Source organism: Periplaneta americana, chromosome 4, assembly GCF_040183065.1.
Source record: "Periplaneta americana isolate PAMFEO1 chromosome 4, P.americana_PAMFEO1_priV1, whole genome shotgun sequence".
NCBI classification, from domain to species: domain Eukaryota; kingdom Metazoa; phylum Arthropoda; class Insecta; order Blattodea; family Blattidae; genus Periplaneta; species Periplaneta americana.
The window spans coordinates 119,539,476-119,564,496 of record NC_091120.1 but is presented as its reverse complement, the minus strand read 5'-3'; the positions used below and the strand labels follow the sequence as shown (position 1 = coordinate 119,564,496).

General features: G+C 35.5%; 1 protein-coding gene across 5 annotated transcripts in view; it reads right to left on the bottom strand.

Moving 5' to 3' along the window:
- The window catches only part of LOC138698151 (BRCA1-associated RING domain protein 1-like), a 188,845-nt gene that overhangs the window by 62,335 nt on the left and 101,489 nt on the right, over nt 1-25,021 (bottom strand). For all 5 annotated transcript variants that reach the window (XM_069823893.1, XM_069823891.1, XM_069823894.1 and 2 more), the window contains exon 5: nt 7,364-7,560. In XM_069823893.1, the coding sequence (XP_069679994.1) occupies nt 7,364-7,560 (197 nt within the window). The remainder of the gene's footprint in view (nt 1-7,363; nt 7,561-25,021) is intronic.

The window sequence follows — 25,021 nt, the reverse complement described above, 5'->3', positions numbered from 1 at the left end:
TGTGAATGTATGTAAGCCCACTGAAAATAACACTGTATTAATTCTAAAATATACGTATTCCGAAAATTTATTACTGCGAAATTCTATCAGTATAATCACGTTGCCAATGTAGTATGTTATGCGTTGTGTAAAGAACAATCTCTTAATTTCTAAAATACTGCCATAAGTCTCTCAGAATATTACTCTTTGTGTTAAAAATAACTTCTTGCAAGTTTATATTGTATCTATTCTGTATATAAAATAATAATATAATTAATATAGTCTGAATTTGTGAGATATTTCTCAAGTCATGATTTAAAAAAACTGGATATTATATAAGTGAGAGTACAGCGATCAAGGGGTAAAAATAATCTTCCAATATAAATTAAAATACACATATAGGCTATACTGATTCTTTGCTATGACCAATACAGAGATAAATTTTGCCTCATGATGACACCCCAACAGGTTCAGACTGGGAATAAGGGAATTCCCTGTTCATCGTCAGCTGTCTCTGAAATTTAAGTGAAAGCATACATAGACATGAAGTTAGTATGTCAGCACAGCATAGATCAATTTACAGATCTTATAATTACTTTAGCTCTGCTTCTGTGCAATGTCACGTTTGCGATGGGGAGGAAAGGACAGGGCAGAAAAGTTGTAATGATTTTTAACATGCTGACTCCCATGACTAAGATAAGCCATTTGAAATTTAATAGTCACTGACCGGCAAAGATAAAATATAAGATCTGTAGAACATTAATTGAGTTAATGTTAAGTGGGCCGAGGGGTGCATTTTTGTTTTGCTGAACTTCAAGGCAATGCTGGAGGTCTGCTGCGGGCAAGAAAGATTGGGCCAGAGTTGAAGGAGAGGCCAGGGTCCTTCATGGACTGTAGCACCAGGAGAATAGAGAATGAAAATCAAAGCAATGCTAACTCATTTAAAGTTTGTGTGGCTGTAGCCTGTATATATTTTCGTTTGGTTTTATTTTAAATATAGTTTGATTTTTTATTATTTTATTTGTATTTCTGGTGATGTGGAAGAGTACTTAACTATGCCAAAATAAAAAAATTAACACACACACACATTTGAACGTATGGCACGTGATGAAATGTTCTCTTTCGCTGCCTCACCTATAGTTGTTTTAAATTGAGATAATCCTTTCAGGCATTCAGCTAAGAAGTTCATTAATTCATGTAAATGACACTATGTAAAGATTTCATCTTTATGGACGAGGAAATCTTAGTAAAGACAATTCGTTTTAGTTGTCTATAGTTGAGTTTCTGAGATTTCCGAAAAGTCTAACAACCAATTTAATTTAAAAAAAGAAGCAAAAAGAACAACCTGGGCAACGCCGGGTCCTTTCAGCTAGTATTATATTATATTATATCATATATAATATTATATTATATTATATTATATTATATTATATTATATTATATTATATTATATTATATTATATAAAAAGTGTTTTGATAACGGATATACTCCGATAAGTAAGTTTTTAATTTGCTGTGGGGGCTCTTGATTCTCAGGAGGAACAACTTTTGCAACAGCGCAACATAATCTGCTTGGCTCATTACCCAATTTTTTATTGCATTTATTGCTTATTTATTTTATGTATTTTAACATAATTCTATTGAGTATAGTTAAAATTTGGATTATAAAATAATGGAATGCTAAGCTAATGTACTATTACTGCATGCTAAATCAATACACTCTCGTCCATTAAATGAATGTGTACATAAACATTATTTTAAGATATACAGGAAACGAATATACAGAATAGCCTATCAGTTTTTCCGTGCACAAGAAGCTAGTTTAATCTTACTGTCCTCGAGTCACTCAGAAGTTACTGTAATAATATTATATCATTATGTTCATCTAGAGCAGACGTGGGCATTTCAAGAGATGCGCCGTACTACTCTGATTGCTGCAACACGCAACACCTGTTAACGTAATACTCAGCGGTGGATCGCATGAAGTATTGAAACATGGAACGTTAAGTAATTAAGCACGACAAAAAAGTGCACAGTTTTCTGCAAATGTTATTTTTATGAATAATGACAATGAAAGAAAACAAATTTTCCAAAACAAATACAAACTATTTTACAAAAAGCTGAAACATAACTGTATTTCTAATTTAAACAATTACTGTAAAAACCTTATAAAATGATATAAAACGTACAATTCCACAACAGTTAAAAAGTAATGCCATAATCTGAACCTATTTGTTTTGTTTTGAAAGGGCATCAGTCACTAATTTGCATTCTTGGAAAATAAAATTAAGAAACTAAGGAAAAATAGATTCTTAACAAAATATCAAGCACATAACTAAGAAACAGAAAAACAACAATTAGGCTATTTTTTAAACTTCTTACTGTAGTTCTTTGTTGTTTTTGTCAATTTACATCAATTGACTCATTCCCTTAAAAGAAAGGATTCCTTTATTCTTCTTCATCACGTAAATCAGCAAGTGTTTCACAATTTGGAGTTGTGTCAGACATTGCAATTGTGAGCTGATAGAATAAATTTTCGTCTGAAATGCGTGATCTTAATTTGGATTTTACAATGGCCAACTGAGAAAAAAAAAACTGTTCACAAATAAAGGTTGAGCCAAAGATAGAAGCAATTTTCATAACAAAACTCCGAAGATGTGGATATTTTACTTTGCAAAGTTGTTTAAACTTATATACATCTAAACCAGCCATATGTGTGCACTTGCACTTGGTAAACGTGTTATTTTTCAGTCTAAGAACTTCTAACTGAAGGTCTAATTTTACACATTGATCATTAACGGAGAATGCATTAGAAAATAATAGAAATTCATTCTCTAATTTATTAAAATCACTGAATCTTTTGTCTGTGAATTCATTTATTACATTTTCCAATATTTGATAGAAGTGGCTAATGTTAAAAACGGGTGATAGATTAAGCGTTTTTAAAGAATGGAAATGATAAAATTCTCTGTGATTTAACTGCATCAGAAATAGACGCAGTTGTGACACAAACAGCTTTAATTCATCGTACATGTGTACGATATTTTTATCCTTTTCTTGAAGAGAAATGTTGAAATCGGTAAGAGTGCTGGTTATGTCGCACAGAAAAGCCAAATCAATTACCCACCTCTCGTCTGTCGCTTCATTTATCGTTTCACCCCGAAAAGGAAATGCATTATGATTATAACGTCGCTTACAAGCAAAACACATTAAGTCAGAAATATTACTTCTGAGAAATAGGAGTAGCCTATGTATTGTATATACTGCATTTGTATAAAGTTAAAATTAGAAAATAAAATACAATTAAAAAGAAATAACATACTCAAATTAATAATATTTTGGGGATTCACTTTTGTTGTAATAAAAAGGCCTTTTTCTCAGAAGTAATATTTTTGCTTAATGTGTTTTGCTTGTAAACCGACGATATTATTACGTTACTGCTACTTACTAACCACCACCACCACCACCACCACCACCACCACCACTATTATTACTATTGTTATTTTTTGTAGGTTATTTTAAGACGCTTTATGAGCACCTTAGGTTATTTAGCATCTGAATGAGATGAAGGTGATAATGCCGGTGAAATGAGTCTGAGGTCCAGCACTGAAAGTTACCCAGCACTTGCTCATATTGGGTTGAGGGAAAACCCCGGAAAAACCTCAACCAGGTAACTTGCCCCGACCGGGAATCGAACCCGGGACACCTGGTTTCGCAGCCAGTCGCGCTAACCGTTACTCCACAGGTGTGGACTACTATTATTATAAAAAATAATATAAAAAAATTTTCTTCTATTAAAACAAGTCTTTTCATAATGTTGCTGAACGTGCTAGTAAAATTTTGTAGCATAATAAGCACCTAACGCTTTCCCCTTCTTCACAACAAAAGAATTTATTTTCCCATTCTTTGTGGAAGTAATAATTTTCGATTTTTTTACTTCATGAGCTTCCTTAGAGAGCGACATTTTTTTTAGTGAAATCCACTGCTGACTGCCAGTATCTCAACCGGTCTGACAGGTACCCCAGCTAGGTGTGTGGAGGGAGGGAGATCACGTCCTTGCATTCGACTCCGGTCGACATGTACTACTGATGCCCATGTCTGATCTAGAGAAACTACACTTTTCAATGGTGAAATAATAATTATACAAATTGGTTAATTAGCTTCCGAGATTACTTCATACAAACACAGAAACATTCTCTGTAGGCTATGTTTAATATTTTCCGTTTGTTGTTGTCCAAGACCCCTTACAGACGAAGTCATTTCTTTTTATTTCATTACAGCCCAATAGGTGGTAGTGTTATTTTAATTTTAAAACTCATTTATCTCATTAAATATCAGTCCCATCAAAATTTTGCATAGAATAAAATGTATCAGAAATCATTTTTAAAGAAACTTTTGTTATGTAACATTTTTCATGAAAATCAATAATAAGGGAGATATTTTGATTATTTAATTCAAGCCCCCTTATAATCCTCCTTTTAAATAAAGTATTTTGAATGTCATATAGTCTAAAATCTAAGTTACAACGAACTTAATTTATATTCCAATTTTCATATAAATCGGTTCAGCCATTATCGCGTGAAAAGGTAACAAATATCCAGACAGACAGACAGACAGACAGACAGACAGACATACAAACAAATATTAAAAAAAAAAACGATTTTCGGTTTCAGGATAGTTAATTATACATGTTAAAATTATTTTTGGAAAATCGAAAATTACCAGAAAACTTTCGGTTACAGATTTATTATTAGGGTCATTCCATACAAAATTTTAAAATTCGTAACATCAAGTTCTAGATTTTTTCAATATTCTAGTAAATGAATGTCATAATAATAAATTGTTAAATGGCCTAATATGAACTTCGTATCACCAATGGTTGAAAAGTAAGGAAGGGTGAAATATTCTGGGAGTTGATATGTACAGTAGACTATTGTTAAAAATATTATTAAAATGATATGCTCCATTGTATCAACGTAAAAATTGTGCCAATACAATGATGACTCTACATATTTAAACTTACTTCTGAGTTATTATGGATTTTTACTTCGAGCATGTATTAAAACTTACAGTAAAATAAAGAAATATTAATATTTTCAAATCGAATATTTTTTTTACCATGCTCTATTTTTTACGGTGAGATAAACAATTTCTTAATCAATTACAAAAATTTTATGTCGGGATTTCTAATACTTTGGGAAATATTAAATAAACCAGAATTGCAAATGTTTCCATTAAGGAGCAAAGTCACGTGCAGTGTATTATGTCACGTGCTCATACCAGACACCCGCAACGCGTGCTTAGCAATCGATATGACAAATGTCAGATGTTACATCTGCTCAACGGTACACTAATAGATTTCACGTGAGAGTTTTTTTTTTTTTTTTTTTTTTTTTTTTTCCTTCCGCGCAACTTTTTCCCTTCACATTAGAGGGTGATTTTGATCTGTTCTGTCATTGTAACTTTTTCCCTTCAGTTTAGATGGCGATTTTGATCTGTTCTGGTCATTGTAAGTTTTAAGTGTTCAATATGCCTAAATTAAAGACGAAAAGTTGGAGTCATCTGTGATGTTGCAACATTTTCGGACTTTAAAAACATTCGTCACAAGTCTGTAAAAGAAAAGTGACAAGTAGCATGTGTAAAAAAAGTCCTGCATTTAGTGATAGGTGATGCTATTTGTTAACGCTTTTGCCATAAGATTTCAAAAATTTAAATAATTAGTGAAGTTGCTGGGACTGAAAGTAAGGTCGACAAATCAACAAGTGAAGAAGAGGCGGGAAATTCAACAAGTGAAGAAAAATATGCTCCTGAACGTAAGGAACTATAAATGTATCTATCAGATATCTATCAGAAATATTGACGTCATTGTTACAGAGAAATTTAGTAGAAATTTAGTACAAGGAATGGACGACAACTGACAAGGCCAATATGATTTTAGTGAAAAGTGACTGTGTAAATTTCATTAATAACTTCATTGGTTGACTTCAAAAATTCATTATTTAGGATGCTACACAAGGTCATCACTGGAGTACTTCTCAAACAACAATACACCCATTCACAGTATATTACAGAAATTCAGTTGGTGGTAATTTAGAGAACCTTTGTTTTTCAGTAATTTCGGAATGCTTAGTTCACGATAGTGCAACAGTTCATGTTTTTTAAAGGAAAATGATAGAACATCTGAAACAAACATATATCGAAAAATCTAAAATATATGATTTCAGTGATGGAGCAGCTAGCCAATACAAGAACGAAAAAAACTCCATTAATCTACTCAATCATGAACACAATTTTCAAATACCTGCGGAGTGGCATTTTTTTGGAACTAGTCATGGTAAAGGGTCCAGTGACAGTGTAAGGGGCACAATCAAGTGACTCACTGCAAAAGCCAGCCTGCAAGGAAGTCTAATTTGAACTCCTAAAGAACTGTATGATTGGTCAAAATGCAATATACAGGGAATTATTGTGTCAATTCACATCCATTGAAAAACATGAAGAAGTAAGTAGTTACAAATCGAAATCCTCAAAGATTTCCTGGCCTCAAGACTGTTCCCGGAACAAGAAGTGTTCACTGTGTGGTTCCAGTTAATGGAAAGTTAGCAATAAAACCCTATTCTGCTTCATCAGAAGTACCGAAACTAGTTGAAATCAGATGTGTGACACGCACTGGTCATCAACGCGGAAATGTTTCTCGCAGTGACCAGCAGCAGTTATGGCGCATGGCGCAGCAGCATAGATCACTCTTTACACGGCGAGTTGTTTTATTTTATAATTTCCTTATTTTTGAAGATCCCATTATGAAAATTTGACAGCCTAATGAAAATGCTCAGTAAATTGTCATTTATTTTTTTTATATGAATTGAAATATTCGATTTTATGTAATGGCATTTTTTTTAATATTTTTTTTTAATTTCTCTAAATACAATTTTCAGAGCTGCAATGAATTATAGTATCTTAATAACCTATTTTGTAAGCTATCTAATGATATCTTAAAATTTTTTTTTTTGTAATTATTCTTATGGTCAGAAAACAAATTTAAAATAGAGCTATGTGCTCAAATAAAAATATTTTAACTGCCCATTACATTTAAACGGTAGCTGTCGCAAACATAATTTTGTACATGATTAATATATACAACATAGAGAGTTGAATGTACAATTTTTAACAAATTTGGAGATATGTTTTTCGTCATACTGTTTTGCATGGAATTGCCCATTAGTATAGATTATCTTGTAACTCCATCAATGTCTACACCTAATCATATGGGTGATAGCACTCCTGATATAATCCACATAATTATGAAATAAACACATTAAATATTGAAAGATGTGTGCACAATTATTCTTGAAAATTACTTTATCATATACATTCAAGAATTACATACCTTGGTGTCAAACCATTCACATCACGACAACCAATATCAGCGCCATACATAAGAAGAAGTTTTGCCATTTCCAGTTTGTTATTCAGCACCGCTTCATGCAGAGAAGTGACATTCTCACAGCCAGGTACATTCACCATTGCTCCATAGGCAAGCAGAAGCTCGGTGATTTTTATAAATCCATGGTTAACAGATTCTAGCTGTGAATAACAATAACAACAACAACAGTAGTAGTAGTAGTAGTAGTAGTCGTGGTGGTGGTGGTGGTGGTGGTGGTGGTGGTGGTGGTGGCGGTGGCGGTGGCGGTGGCGGTGGCGGCGGCGGCAGCAGCAGCAGCAGCAGCAGCAGCAGTAGTAGTAGCAGCAACAAACTGTTTCACATTATTACTTTCAAAATTCTTGTTGAAATTAACTGCATACCTGGTCTTGACACAAATAATGATACAAATTTTTAACATAGATGGTGAAACTTGTTTTTCATACATAGACCAATGAAACAATGCATTTTTGAGTAAAGAAACATTAATTTCTAATACGCAGATCTCTCAATGGAGTCTATGAATATTTCTACTGCTTGTGAGGGTTCGATCCCCAGCTCTTCTTTCTGTACTCTTTAATGTCGAGCTCCGATAGTAGATGATTCTAGAAGGTTCTGTGCACTACTTTAAAACGGAAATATGTAATCAAGGAAACATCTTACGAACCACAATAATGAATTCTATGAATATTTCTACTGCTTGTGAGGGTTCGATCCCCAGCTCTTCTTTTTGTCTCTTTAATGTCGAGCTCCGATAGTAGGTGATTCTAGAAGGTTCTGTGTACTACTTTCAAACGGAAATATGTAATCGATGAAACATCTTACAAACCAGAATATTCCACAGCAGTAGCTAAAAATGCTTGAATTCTACCTTCGGTAATCATTCACAGTTCGAATCTCTGAAACTTGTGACAGCAAAAGTGAATGATGGCAACAGAAGAAATGAATATAAGATATTCCAGTAAGCAGTATACATGAACATGATACAGCTCCATGTGGGTTGTTATTGATCTCGTATGTCATAGACCATTTGGTATGACATAGTCTGAATTCAACATTTTCAACTAGTAGCAACATACTCAAAATATATTTAAATAATTGAATAAATTGTGTTCAAACTCCATCCTGTTTGTTTTTTACAGGCACCTTCTTATTATTATTTATTCCAAATGAAAGAATACACATTAATTTGAGGAATTGGAGATAACTTATGTACTAAGAAATAATATGAGAAAAGCAAATGACTCAATAAAACATTATCCAATGAAAAACGTGATTATAAAAGAAACGTCAGAATGCTGAAAGAAAGAAAATAAATAATTGATTGCACATGTTTCACATAAAATTATCATACGAAAACTAAAATTCGTAACATTCACGTGACAATATCAGCGGACGTTATATACATCCCTGATTCTATCTGCGAAACCATTAAGTACCTCCCATATGTCTGGACTGATATTTGGGGTGCCTAAACTAAAATGAACAGCTTAAATCAGACACCTTGTATATAGGATTCGTAATTCAGCTACTTATAAGGTGGAATGAAGTTGTCTGATTTGTAGTACTGTACATGTGTTCTCACAGTGCAGGTATAGGTATGTTTGTGTACAAAATAGTTACATATCCTCTACCCTCTTGCTCTAGTAAATCGAAGCATGGCACATAGTGAGTATTGCTATCAATTAGTGCTATTGTTACTAGTCTTGTTATTTAAATAACTACATCTCTGGCTAATTATAGGTTCATTGCAAAAGTAAAACGCCTTAGGGAAGATGCTCAAGTGTGTAATGTTGCAGACCATGTTGAGGAGTATTGAACTGATATTTTCACTATTAATATAGACATTATATACAAAATATGTCCAATAAACATAAAAGTGACAAAAACAATACATTGGAAGGCATTGCAATACCAAAAGGCATAGACAATGTGTTGAATGTAATCTTAAACAACCAGTAACATCATAGTCTGAAAATTATCAAGATATTAGCATCGACATTTAGCATGGATTTGTGCACTATGATGGTCATTACCAACATCCCAGTTACTAAATTAAATAATCGAAATTTTAGGGAATTTCTAAAAAAATTAACAGGAAAATAGTGGGTTTTCAGTGGCAAGTGACGAGTGACATACACAATAGCCTGATGAAACACGAAGAAATGTCAGAGGAACATCTTGTATTATTTTAATGCACAAATAACGTCATGTGATACTGAAAGAAGTTTCTCGCAATATAAAGTAATTTTAAGTGATATCTGCAGGAAGTTCAAGTTCCGTAACTTATTATTATTCACTGCAATGAACAGACGGAAATGGAGCTCCATATTGGTCACGCCTCATATCAGTAGTTGCTCAAAACTTGTTCAACAGTAAGCTTACTCCACTATATTGGAAGATGACAGTATTCCACGAACATGAAGTGATGTGACCTGTTTATATCTTTATCCATTGCTTACATGTGTTCAGCATACTATAAGCCCATAAATTCAGTCTTTCGGTAGCTGAAATATTAAGCCTATTTGTATAAGGCGAGCAAAAATTTTTGGTAATTGGAATGTGGTCTTGTGGCTGTTTGGTCCCTGTCACTGTCAACCTTTGGGTAGGTCAAATTTATGAACACTAATATTCTATATGAGTTCAAATCAGTAGGGTGCATGAATTTTGTTTAAAAATGCCAAAATCAACTTATACACAAATTAAAGGCTGTGACATTTCTAACAAATCATTTCAGTGTAGAAGATGAATAGCTATTCTTCCTGTAATCTTTATTCAGAATTCAAAGTACTATTCCTCAGGTGGTGCAAAGCATCACTAACATCAAGAGTATGGTAACTGTGTTCACTTTGCTTGAAAATCAAGAGTATGGTAACTATGTTCACTTCGCTCAATATCTCTTCATGTTTTCAGAAATCAGAAATTTAGGCAATGGACAGAAACATCTACCAATATTAAAACAGAACTTAGTGAAAGCAAACTAAGAAAATATCTACACAATTGCTGAGATGATCTGAATTTAAATAAATTGAAATGTGAAGGAAAGAATATTTGCGTGATTGTAGATGAAAGTGTCGATATTAAAAACCTTAAGGTAGTAAACGTTCTTGCTGGTCTACAGGAGTAACCTACTGAAAATACACGTCTGGTCAAAAGATAGTCCAACATTGCATTTCAGACAACATTGTAGACACAATACTAAACAATGCAATAAATTACACTGGTGTTCGAAGAAGTGAGCTTGTAGCTCTAATATCTGATAATGCTCCATATATGAAAGCTGCTAGTATGTAAGATTGGTATTTTCCAGCTAGAGGGCCGTGGTCTGTCGGTAATACAACCAAACGTTTTGTCCACTACATTTGGTTGTATTACCGACAGACCACAGCCTTCTAGCCCAGAAAATACGAATCCTATTGACACCACCGTGAAAGCCTACATTCTGCTGGTATGTGTTTAGCTGCAGTCACTACTAGACTTCTATATTCCACTAGCTGGGCACACGTCTTTCACCTTTGTGTAGGAGAGATAAGAGAAAGTTTTAAAGTAGCTGACAGTTTTATTTCATTAGTCAATTCAGCTTCAACTAAGACATCAGCAAGATGGGAAAGAATCACTTATGGCAGTGTTTCTCAAACTTTTCTATCCACAGACCTCTTTTAAACTCAAAATAAAACTGTGGAACCCAGCAGAATATTAGTAGTGTATGTGTGTATATTATATATATATATATATTTTGTGGCAACCATGCTGGAATGTTCTCGCTGTCTCGAGTGTCGAACATGCATCCGGCAGAAGGAGGGTGAGATCGGCGGTCGCTGAGCGCGGCAAAGGAAGTTGCGCACGCATCTAGGCAAGGGCATGTGCGGTGTGGCGCGAAGCAAAGGGGGGAAGCTGGAAGTTTCGAAAAGCTACGCGAGCTGATTGTTGTAATGAAACATCTGGAAATCGAAGGTTTGCGAAGTGTTACTTAGTAATAAATAGAAGAGCGGCGCGACGTGAGTCCAGTTTGGACAGCGAATTCAGCTTGTGAATCAGCAGTGCCCAGGAGTCTAGGGTTCGACACGCGAGTGAACTTGAGCAGCGTCCAGGTGGAAGCAACGCGCCCAGGTGTCAGTCAGTCAGTCTTGTGAAGCAGCAGTGAATGAGCACAAAGCCAGCCTTCGAGACCGGAGTTCGACGCGAGGAGGACCGCAACTGTGGCAGCGACCAGGTGAGTGCGGTGTACCCAGAAGTCTTGGGTTTGACTTGAGTGGGTCCACAACTGTGGGAGTGTCCAGGCAAGTGCAGCGTATCCGGAGTCTTTGGTTCGATGTGCAGTGGACCGCAGTTGGGGGGGACCTGAGTTCGAAGTTCAGTGGACTGTCTCTGGAAGTCTTGGGTTCGATATACTGTGAACTTGAGTGAATAAGCTAGAAGAACTAGCTAAGGCAAACGAACTATGAACTGAGAACTGACAGTTTTGTTTTGTAAATAATGTTTTGTGAACATTAGTTGAGATTAGGCGTACATTGTTGTTCTCAATAATCCAAGTTAATTGTCATTGTCGTCTGTAGAGTGCAATAACGAATACCGTGTTGCTGTGTGGAGTGAAATACCCATTGTTCACGTGTTTAAAATTCAGAAATAGAGAGCCATTATTGTTGACAATAAAAGTAACATTATTGTTTTGAATTTAAAGTCACAATATATTTAAAAATTATAAATAATGTTGCTGATTGTGATAGCTTTCTTTGATAACACTGGGTACTCTTCTCAGGCTGTGCCAAAAGTCCATCACAGGGAGATTCTTAAACTGAGATTGCAGGGGTGAATTAGACGTCAATTCCAATAATGCTTCGTATTCTTCAGAAGCGAGGGAAGAAGGTATTTTCTTTGATGTCAAATGTATTTTTGATCCACAAGTTTTGAGAATAGTTTTCACTTTCCTGTTCCGGAAAATATTGCTCTACAGTGTGGCGCATATCCTCCAAATGCTTTACAAATTCTTCATTAACTTCATCAAGTTCTCGTAGAGTTTCTTCATTCTCATCAAGGAAATCTTTCAAAGCAGGAAGTTCTCAAATTCACAGCCAGCTAGACTTCTCATTCAGAACTGCAATTTTCTCTTGAAAGTCCTGATTTTATCTGCTGCAGTGAATATATTAGCATTTTTCCCCTGCAATGACACATTTACTTCGTTCATTTTGACAAAAATGTCAGATAAATAGACAGGTCTCAAGAGCCATTGTTTGTCACTCAAACAATCGTCGTACTCGAAATGGTGATCAATGAAGAAAGTCATCACCTCAGACCTAAGTTCGAAGAGTCTACTTAAAGTTTTTCCACGAGAAAGCCATATCACTTCTGTATGGAGAAGCAGAGATTTATGAAGGCTTCCCATGTCCTCACAAATGATTTTGAAGAGACTTGAAGTTAGTGATCTGGACTTGATAAACTTAACAATTTTCACTGCTTTATTAAGAACATTTTTAACGGACAGTGGCATTTTTTATGTGGTCAAAGCTTGACGGTCCAAAATACAATGACTGCTTTTGCAATTTTTTGCAACTGACTTTATGCGCGATACTGCACCAGTTGTTTTCCCAACTATTGCCTACAATTGTCCCAGGTTATACGATTTTCTTCTAAGTACTACTAACAAGTCTGAAAATTTCAGATCCTGTTGCATTAGCTGGCAGCAGTTTACATAATAGCGTCAAAACAACTCTGTGAAATATCCTTCACAGAATTTTCAACAGCATCTTCAACAGCATCAAACACTAGTACAACTGCCAGATCTGCTACCATCACTTGACTCGTCTATCTGTAGTGCAAATTGACATGATCTGAGCCGACAGTTTAATTCTTCCTCGACATAAACTACCATGTCTTGAATGCGATGAGCCACTGTGTCATTTGAAAGCAGCATGGAAGATAATTGTTTAGCCTCCTTCTCATTGATCATGCACTTAACCATGTCAATCACGCAGGGTTTTATTAAATTTTCGACTACTGTGTGGGACTCACTTGCCTGAGCCACTCTGTAGCTTACAAGGAAAGACCCCTCTGTTACCTTTTCATTTGTACTATAAGATGTCTGAGTTAAGAACTTTTGTGAATTTAATAACTCACGACGTTTTCTATCAAAGAAATCAATATTCTTGTCATGAAACAGAGCATTGGTTTGTTTCAAAATGGCGACGTAATTTTAAAGGTACCATCGAACTATTAGGTAAAATTCTGCCACATATTACACTATGAGGGCAATTTTCAGCATCCATGAAATCCAAGGCTAAGTAACTCTCATTATGTTTACGTTTTTTTTTAATTACAGGGAAAAATGGATTTATACCGGATAAATGGAAAGAAGCCTTAATAATACCACTACATAAAAAAGGAGATAGGAATAACTGCTCGAACTATAGAGGAATAAGCCTCCTGAATTCCTCGTACAAAGTATATGCAAAGATTTTAACGAAAAGGTTAAGCATAATATCAGAAAATATATTACTAGAACAACAGCATGGATTCAGGAAAGGCTGTTCGTGTATGGACTGTGTATTTACAATTTCCCAGCTGGTAGAAAAGAGAAGAGAATATAATCTTCCAATGTATATTGGCTTTATAGATTATGTAAAAGCCTTCGATAATGTACAAAGGAACCTATTATGGGATATACTAAAGGGCAAAGGTTTTCCACTACATCTCATAAGAGCTATTCAGAGCCTTTACACAGAAACAAAAATACAAATAACAAGTGGCACAAGAAGAAGTAAAGAAAACATTTTAACAAACCTAGGAGTAAGACAAGGGTGTCCGCTGTCGCCCGCATTGTTTAATTTATATATTGACCAAGTCACACAAGACTGGATAAAATCAACAAAGAAATTGTACAAAACAGTTTTAACAACTCTTTTATTTGCAGATGATCAATTAGTAATAGCTGCTTCAGAGGATGGTCTTCAGAAACTAATATATGAATTACAAATCACAGCCTCAAATTATAATTTAACAATATCTCCGACAAAAACAAAAATTTTAGCTTTCCAAGGGAAAACACAGGTACGATGTAAAATTTTAATTAACGACAATATAGTAGAGCAAGTAAGAGATTTTAAATACCTGGGCTGTGAAATTGGAAACACAAGAGAATTAGATCAACAAAGAAAATTACAAAATTTTAATCAAATATATGGAACAATTAAAAGAACCCTATTAAACAAAACAAGGAAAGAAACCATTTTGAAGTTTTACAAAGTCTTGGCAGTCCCATCTCTCTTGTATGGCTCAGAGTGCTGGACCCTAACAGAAAACCAAAAGCACAAAATAGAAGTATCAGAAATGAGATTTTTGAGATCGGTAGCTGGATACAGAAGAACAGACAGACAATATAATGAAACGATAAGAGACGAACTGAACATATTCAACTTAAATAATAAAATAAAAGAATACCAAGAAAAATATTATGAACACGTACAAAGAATGCCAGAATACCGCATTCCTAAAAAGATTCTAGAGTACAAACCCAAAGGCAAGAGAGACAGAGGAAGGCCTACGAAGAGATGGAGAGATCAATTTCTTTGAGAGGACGGAACAGGTCGAAAGGCCTAATCCCTGTTGATGATGATGATGATGTTATATTTTGAATGTTGGTTCCTTCACATTTTCAGATGATGAGCAGCTATTTTGTAAACCTGGTGTTTCCATTTCGCCTTCATCAGACCCACATTCTTGTTTAGGGATAGTTGAAGGTGTAGTGGCACACTTGGATGTTGATTGTTTTGATGATCCTGTTTTAAGCTACCAATCCATGATTCGGTGTCACCCTGTATTAAAAAAGGTAGAGTTAGAATCGGTATCACTCTGTATTAAAAATAGAATGACGTAGTTCGCAATGATCGGTCTTGTCCTCTATTTACACAATTTTGAAGGGATGGCAAAACTCGCACAATTTTTCTTTAAAACATTTGACCTTTTTTGTGATATTATTAAATAAACTTTGAGACACAAAATTAACACACAACTCACCTTGAATTTCAAAAGAATGGTCTTACCTCTCCAGAGTTTCCTGTGATTTCGCCAAAATAACTCTGCGAAATATCCTTCACAGAATTTTCAATTAATTCTATATACAATTTACACTTGTGCATTATTGTTGGAAAATGTGTTAGCAGGAGACACATAAGTTACTTCAAGCGCACCTATTATTATTATTATTATTATTTCAACAATGTGCATTAATGATCGGATTGGCGTAAACGGTACCCATTTTTGTTCTGATAATTGCCAATAGAATGGCTGAATAAACAGATATAATTCTGTTATTTTTTTCATGTTTTTATAACATATTTTAGACATTAAAAAGTAAATAATTTTACATCAGGAATTGGCGGAACCCCTAAGAGTTGCTTACGGAAATTTGGGGTTCCGGGGAACACACTTTGAGAAATGCTGACTTATGGGAAGAAGAAAAGGTCACTAGTTTACCCTCAGTTTCAGTGATAACTCTTTGAAGGCTTGGCTAGAGGCAGGTAAATGAAAAAGTAAAAAAAAAACCTGCAAGTCAACAATGGTCACTAGAAAAAAGTTTAGAGATATACACCACTGAACAATCACAGGTAAAGTCAACCCCATGACAGCCCAAATTAGCCCAGAGGGTGGTGAAAAGTTAAGGCTCCCACCTTCACAGACAATTGGTATTTAATGGCAGTAGGAATGTCAGTCCTACATGCCTGCCATCTTTACCTCTACTGAAATGGCCCTGGTACTCATATCTGTTAGAGGCTGAGTAGATCCCAGAGCCATAGTGCAGCTGAAAGGATTAGATTAATGGAAAAATCCATGACCCCACAGGGAATCGAACCTGTGACCTACCAGCTTGCAGCTTTACACCTTAACCATGACACTACTTGCACTCCACTGAACAATCAAATCTTTATTATTTCAATTGCATTTTTTCGAAGCACACTTTTTATAATGTAAGGGGGTAGTAATGATATATAGTTATCCTTGGATCTTCATTATAAACAAAAGCAAAATCAGTTATCATGGAAAAGAGTATGTTAGTTGATAAATAGTTTTACTTCATGATTGGTGATAAAAACTTTAGCCTAATATATATTTTGGACTTTTAAAAAAATTAGGCAATGTCAGATAAAAATTCAATTTTTAAAAACTGAGTACCAGTCGTTAATAAAGTACCTGTATTTGAAAAGGTTGTCCAGCAAGGAAATATATGTGTATATGGTGAGTACATTAAGAAATCAGTCCTCCATACACTACAATAAAAAATTAGGTTGCACAATTAGAGAGAGGACAAATGGAGATCAAAGACAAACCCATATTGGGAGACCTATTTCCTTGATCACTCCAGAAAATATTGATAGTGTGTATGACATGATTTTTGAGGATTGACTAACTGGACTCAAATGTACTGTATATCAGAGACTGAAAATTTTCTAAGAACATGTCTTTCACATTGTATATCATGATTTGGGTATGAAAAAATTATATGCTAAATGGATTCCTAAATGCCTGAATGCTATTCAGAAATTCCTTAGAGTGACAATTTCTAAGTTGCTTTGTCGCTGTTTTAAAGGGCATTTTTTTAACTTTTGGGATCATATTTTGTAACTAGGGGCGAAACATGGATCCACTATGATGATTCAGAAAAAAATCAAATTAATGGAAACACCCTGGTTCTCCCTGCCCAAAGAAATTTCCCATTCAAAAATCAGCAGGAAAGGACCTCACATCAGTTTTTGAGTCAAAGACCGAATAATTATGACAGACTACTTAGAACGAGGCACTACCGTCTGTATCTTTAAACTGCCTGCTCTATGCTAACCTTTCCGCGTAGCCAGTCACATCATAGATGGCAGCACCGAACACCGCAAGTCAACTATGAATATCTATACGTTCCACATAAGTATTATGTGTTTTAGCCCCTAATTAGATCATATTGAAGTATATAAACTTTATGTAGATGTAAAATCTTACCTGGTAAATATAATAAAGATTCCTGAAGACCAAGAACCCCAGTTTATAACTTCAGAATCTTTCTGGACGAAGGTTTTGAATGGCAAACGGAACGGGACACTTTTTGCGTTCTTCTGTTTCCTATGTTAGTTAGCATAGGTCTAACAAATTTCTTTACCAGTAACTCACTGATTATCTGTTGGTGATTTTGTTCCCCACACATCAGCAATGTGCACTGCGTTAATGGCAAAGTGACGTAAGTAGAAATAGTTTGCACTAAGCAGCTGGACTTTTTACAATAAGGCACAGCAGCTTCAACAAATTCCTGCAGGTGTTTGATTAAACCTACAAAGCACGGTTTAGGATACTTAAGTCCTCCTCTGTCCTGGTGACGAATTATGTCCATTAATGGTGTCGATACCTTAGGCATGGAAATATTGCTGATGCACATGTCGCAATTCACTCTTTCTTCTATCACGCGCACTAAATATCCACATACCAGAGCTTGTGAAACTGTTTGTAAATTGATATCTATCCTACAATCAGGAAGTCGAAGTTTGTCCAGGATACACAATACATGATCAGGAAGAACTTGGTCGGAACAATGATTTACGTCCCCATTGACAGAACTGTTGCCTTCTGAGTTGATGGCTGTCCCACAATAATCATATATATTGTTCGCGACATTTGCAGATTTCGAAGGTGTCATGAGCCCAGATTTGACAATTCTCTTGATTGCGAATGCTGCCATACGTGCGTCAGTCATGTCATTGCTTCCACCACCCATTCTGACAGCACTAAATAAAGCTTCCACAGGATCGCTAGAGAATCTTCTGGTGAGGACATAAAAAAAACCATTGTCAAGAAGGTGGACTACACACTGAACCATGGAATTAGCCGTAAACAAAAGAGCTTCAGCCGTTTCCTTTGTTAGTCCTTGCAGACTGGCTCGTTTAGATTCAATCTGAATTTTCTCTATATAGTGACAGAAATCTTCTTTCAACCATTGTAGTCTTTCTTCATTTGCTGCATAGAAATGCATAGAATCAGGATTGTTTTGCCGTAGATGTTGAGTTTTATCACTTACATCATGCACTGTAAAAAATTTATACATGCATTTCATGAAATTTATTGTTGAAGTGGCATCTGCAAAATTCAAATTAGTGACAAATCGAGTGTGATTGTCCTTCATGAACTCTATTGTGGCGGTCACCGCAGGGGAGAAAATCTGAATGGCAGAAAGAACATTCATCTTCTCGAAAGAGGTCGGTTCTATATGTTTTCTTGTCAAATATCGAACAGGCTTAACAGTCAAATCTTTCTGTAGACAATAAATTTCCTTCAAGTATTTTGAACTTATTATCCCTTTGCCATCAGCCATTTCCCTATCCAGAAATTGCGACCTCACATTTTTTATGATGTGACAATAATCGAAACTTAGAAAAAGTTGTCTCTGCGGATGGCAGGGATGTGGAACACAAGTTCGGAGTTCACCATTACCAAAATGTTTAAACATAGAATGGTTGGTTCTATGGTTATCTGTCACTAATCTTAAGACATGAAAGCCACAGTCTTCTACAGCTCTGATTACTTTTTCAGTCAATAGAAAAAGATCAGGGCCCTATAAACTCCTCACAAGAAAATAAGCTGCTGGGATGCTGTACTTGGTTGAGAGTCCAGTCACGACAAAACAGAGTAATTTGTTTGCTAAAGTAGGATTAAGGCCAATACATTCATCATAAACCCCCTCAGCATTGACAACTCCGAAAAACTTATCACTCGCTCTATCATATAGCAACCTTTCTTTGATTGCCATTTCATCGGCTATTATAGATACTATCTTTTCCATTGGCTGGAGACTTTCACATTCAGCCCTAAGTCTGCATTTAATCAGTGGTGAAATTCCAGCATCGCAATCAGTATTTCCTATATACCTGTCTAAAGTGGAGCGCGAAGGAGCTGACAATAATTTGGAATTTCGGGCATGTTCATAACCCTTTGGGGATATTGATCTCCATGCTATACAACAGCGAATGTTCAACTCTGACCATTCCGGTTTTTTTCGTCCAAAATTATTTAATTGGTCCATTAGATATACGGCTTTGATATCCTTTTTGCCCGCAGCATCTTTCAGAGCCATGACCTTATTAATTTCAGTGTGACTATCTGACTGTTTTTTTTTTTCGTTTTGAACATCATTTTCCAATTCCATAATTTTCTTTTGTAGCCACAGAATTTTGGAACGAAGCCTATTAATTTCTTTCGTTTGATACAGACTTGCACTATTTCTTGTATCAATAATGTCTACTTGAATGGCTACGTCACATTTAGTGTTTGTAACTTCATCTTGGATGTCGATTCTTGTGTCGTGAGAGATAGTTTCTGAAATAATCAAAGAGCGTACTTAAATTAAGAAATTCATACTTTTGTATTTAGGATTTTACATAAAATGAACATTTTTTTTTTTTAATATTAAATAGGCCTACATACCATAGTCTATGTCGATGCGAATTTCGTTCTTTGCTCTGGAGACAGCAGGTTCCTTTCGCGATTTCTTCTCTCTTGGTTGTAGGTAACACGGGTAATTTGGAAATTTGCTTGGTATGACACCAGGTTTTAAAATTTTCCTTGCACAATTTTCTCTATAGTCTTCTGTGCGAAAGTGGAGACTACAAACACGAGAATGGTCGGCGGGAATCCAACTACTACCCTTATACGCGCCTTGTCTAGAAATTGCCGAAAGCCACTTTTCTCGAAGTTCCTTAGCCGATGGTATCTCATGATATCGTATACCTTTAGACTGAGAACTTCGTTGATTCGATTTACATAATGGCACACAACAATTTACCATTTTCAAAAACCGAAAATAACACTAAAATAATGCATTCACAACCACGTGCAAGACATGTGCTATTAGTACTGATGCGGTGTTCACTAGTGTACTCTGACGGCAGATTGTAGAAATACTTCTGCACGCAACTTTCCATACAAAACTTAAGCATAGAGCAGGCAGTTTAAAGATACAGACGGTAGTGGAACGAGGTAAAACTGTATCAGGAAGATATTACTGATTATTTATTAATTAAGCTTCAGGGAAAAAATGGTGGTGAAACCATAATAAAATGATCAAAAGTGTGCTGGTCTTGCAAGACACTGTATCCGATCAAAAGTCCCTGTTTATGTTGCAGAAAACTGTTGAAGTTGGCTATGAATTCACTAACCATGACCCATATTCACCATATTTAGCCAATTCAGAAAGAGAGAGCATTACATTAAAGGAAGAAGTTTTCACTGAATGAAGCAATGATAAGTACCGTGGAAGAGTGCTTTGCAGACCAAGATAAACAATTCTTTCAAAAGGCTTAGAATTACTTGATGCCCATTATGCTATGTTCAAAAAGATGATCATGTTGGATACATAAAAATTTGTTTTCCACGTTAGGTTAAGAATTTATCAGTACCACCTCATATGTATACACATTGTCACATTTGAAATCACTTCTAAGACCAATTATGCCATTTACTTTTCTCTATTACTGTCAGTTGTTATTCATGTCTACAGACGAAGCCATTTGGGCTGGAAAATCACTGTCCACAAAGCTGCTTCTTCACCACAAGGTTCCAGATCAGGACTGAAGGCCAACCGGGTGAATGGAATGCTGATGGTTAGATTGGCAGGAAGAGGTGTTGGTATGATGTTGCAAGAGTCCTTAAAAACTTTCCTCAATCACCTTTCTCGTACTTAAAAAAAAATTTGGAAGGTAAATAGTGGTGTACCACTGCACAGTCACTGTCACTATGTACCAGTGGCGGCTTCTGGGTATTTGCCATGGAGACAGTGCACACCCGTTCTTGTGCAAGAGCGTGTTGAAATGTTTAATTTGTATAAAAATATAAAAAACATAAAATTATAATATCCTAAAGCATCAGCAAACACTCTACATACCTCACAGTTTTCATATTTGAATGTACCGCGTTTGTTTCTCCTCTTTGTATAGACTCAGGCCTCTTCTTTCGCCAGTTGCTAATCTGTAGCCAGAGCATGGGTTGTATGGCTAAAGCAGGAGGAAAGAGGGGTTATTTGTAAAGTACAGCCAATATAGTCGAGATAGGAGACACTTCTTTGCCTGGCTCATAGAAGCGCGGATGCGTGATTTAATATGTCAACTCTCTCTCACAAGTTAGCAGACGAAATTTTTAACACTGCCCCTAGATAATATTTCCTGTCCAGAGTTTCACAAGTGAATGTCATAGTCTCTAGAAAAATTTCACAACATATTATAATGGAGTAATATCATAAAGGATTACGCTTACAATATTTAACATGTATTGTTGTTAATATATAAGTAATACATTACATCAAGGAGGGTCCGTCTTAAACTCAAGATCGAGCTGATATAACAACAATATTTATCCTTATCAAAATGGGAGCTAGATTGACTTTCATAGCATAGTTAAAATTCACAGAACAGCCAACTATACGGATATTAAATTAATACCAAAAAAATTCAAATTCATTACTTTAAAATTGATTTATAGTTTGTCAATTTTTAAGTTTCTGTATGGTTATAATTTCAATTTGCCTAATATTAGAGTACTAAACGAATAACGCGTGACAGAAAATATAAAATTAAATATTTATATTTTTACGAGACGTTGGCTATCTTGGTTGTGAGTGTTTCTGTTTAGAATTGTGGAGTATTTGAGTGCGCGTTATCATCAGTGTTAGGCCTATAGATTTGAGTGTGTGTTATTATCAGTGTTATAGATCTGAGAAGTTAACATAATGAATACTGTTCTAGAATTAAAAAAACCTTAATTTTTCCCAGCTAATGCTGCAAGAAAAATTGACCATTAAAGAAAAAGGAAGACCAGTTCAAAATCTGAATTTTGTGCAAACGACCATGTGCAAAGGAAAGGCTAGGAACCATTTATTTCATAAGGATGTATATAGCATGTATGGGTGGGTTTGTGGCTGTGTACTAACCAACAGCATATATTGTTTTCCGTGCTTAATGTTTGCATGTGACAAAGACAGAAGTAGTGATACATGGACGAAATCAGGCTTTTGTAATCTAGGGCACTTAAAACAAAAATGCATATGAATGCTGAATTAGAATTTCAGGTATAAGGGAAATATGAAATCAGACAACAACTTGATTGTGCATTCAGGAGGAACACAGAACAACAAAATATTGAGGTATCAAAGAGCCGACACATTCGCTCTCAAATCATTGAATGCATAAAGTTTTGTGGGATATTCGAGTTGGCCCTGAGAGGACATGATGAGACAGAAGATTCCATGAACCCTGGTATTTTCAGAGGACTAATAGATTTTACATCTGAATTGGATACACTATTAAAGGATCATCTAAAAAGGGCAACAGTGTTTAAAAGAACATCTAAAGAAATCCAGAATGACTCTTATAATGTATGCTTGACATGTGCCGAGATGAAATTAAAACAGAAATACAACAAGCCGATTTCCTCTCCATAATAGCTGATGAGACTTCAGATGTTTCGTCCCAATACCAAATGGTCATAGTGTTTCGCTACCTGCTCTCCAACGGAAAGCCTGTTGAAAGATTCTGGACATTCAAAAACCCTTGCGGTCATGACGCACAGGCTTTGGCTACTTGTGTGAAAGACGCTTTAGAAGAAGTGGTATCAGACAAGACGAAAGTTATATCACAGAGCTATGATGGAGCTAATGTGATGAGTGGGGCACATTCGGATGTACAGGAGATCGTGAAACAAATTTATCCATAGGCTACGCTCATTAGGTACATGCTCACACACTAAATCTGATAATGGCTCAAGCGACCAGCCAAAATACACAAGTTCGTATATTTTTTGCAGACCTCACTGAAATTCCTCAGTTTTTTGCCAACTGACCTCAAAGAGTTAACGTTTCAGATGAAGTTGTGGGCAGAAGAATTCCTTCAACTTCAAACATCAGATGGAACTTCAAATCTAAAACTGTAGAAACAGTGTACGAACACAGAGAATCATTGATGGAATGTCTTGAGATAATTGAAAATTCAAGTAAACAAGTAAACACCATCACACAAGCAAGAGATCTGCGTTTTAAAATGGAGCAGCCTGTGTTCTTATTCTGGCTTGAATTTTTTCACCACATAATGCCACATGTGGATATTTTATATCAACAGCTCCAAAAGAGAATAATAGATACTGTTACAGTCTCTTCATTTAAATCTGCAGTGGAATCTGTTATGAATACAGTGGACGACATTTCAGAAGAACTGTCTTCAACGAAATGAAGATGTCAAGAGACTCCAGCCTCAAGAAGAGTTGCAGCTAAAGAACGTTTCTCCTTCACAGGCCATCTTATGGCATCAAATCTCTTTTCTTCGGAAAATTTCGCGTCATTTAATAGGAATTTCCCAGAGGAAAGCCTCTTCCAAGCATGTCATGCCTATCCATTTGTTGATAGTTCCAAACTAATAACAGAAGTAGAAGTCATGTACATGCGTGAGGACTTCCGGAATGTAGCCTGTGCTGTTGATATGCTAGAATTCATTATTCAGAATAATTTGCAGAAAATATTCAGTGAAGCTCTGAAAGTTCTCAAAGTATTGACTACCACATCCATGACCACTAGCGAAGCGGAGAGATGTATTTCGACACTAAAGAGGATTAAAACCTTTCTCCGCAGCACAATGTCACAAGAGAGACTAACTGCATTAGCAATGTTGTTGAATGAAAAACAACTTGTTCGATCAATCCCGAACTTCAACGAAAAAGTAATCGATAAATTTTCACAACAGAAGGACAGAAGAATGAACTTTATTCACAGGAAATTGATTCAAATGTGATGTGATTGAAATGTTATTCAGCGTTTTGTAATTGTGTTTCATTGTAGTTTTACGTCAATTAACAGACTTAAGTTGTATATATCATAAACTATTTTTAAATGGACTGAAAGTGTCACTAATGAACTTGGAAGGAAATAATGTTACTAAAATTGCTGCGAAGAACCTCCATCTGTATGCTGAGGTATGTATGCATGTATTTATGTCAAGGTTAGACAATCTTGTATAAGAGTGCACATCCATAAATTTTCACCACCAGCCGCCACTGCTGTGTACTGATTTTCCAGCACAACTGTTACCACACAACAATTGGTGCTGCAAAATTTTGCCATCATTTTCTTTCTACTGCCTTCTGAAATCTACTAAGCATTTCTTCGCATCATACCATGTTTCTGGGCTTCAATCAAGTTTTGATGCACTAGCTATGTGAAAGAAAATGTTCCTCACTCTGAAATTACTGTAAATGATAATCAAGACACTTTGCAAACCAATCTGTAGGAATGCTCCAGGGTATAGGAAGTTGGTAAGCATGTTAATTAACTTTTAGGAAACATCCTGACAGCCCGGCAAGTTTATGCTGGAAATCATTTGAACCAAATTTAAGATTTTATCATTAACCTTGGCCATCAAATATGGTAAACTTTGATGAGGTCACTTAACTAAGAAATCTGGTAATATAGACAGAGAAGGTAATTCAGATTGCAATACACAGCTTAACAATACGTATTTCCAGCTCATGCTTACTATCATACCTGCATACCACACTCCTGCTGCTGCTGCTGCTGCTGCTGCTGCTAGACATAGGAATAAGAGTGGTTTCTACCTCCTATTT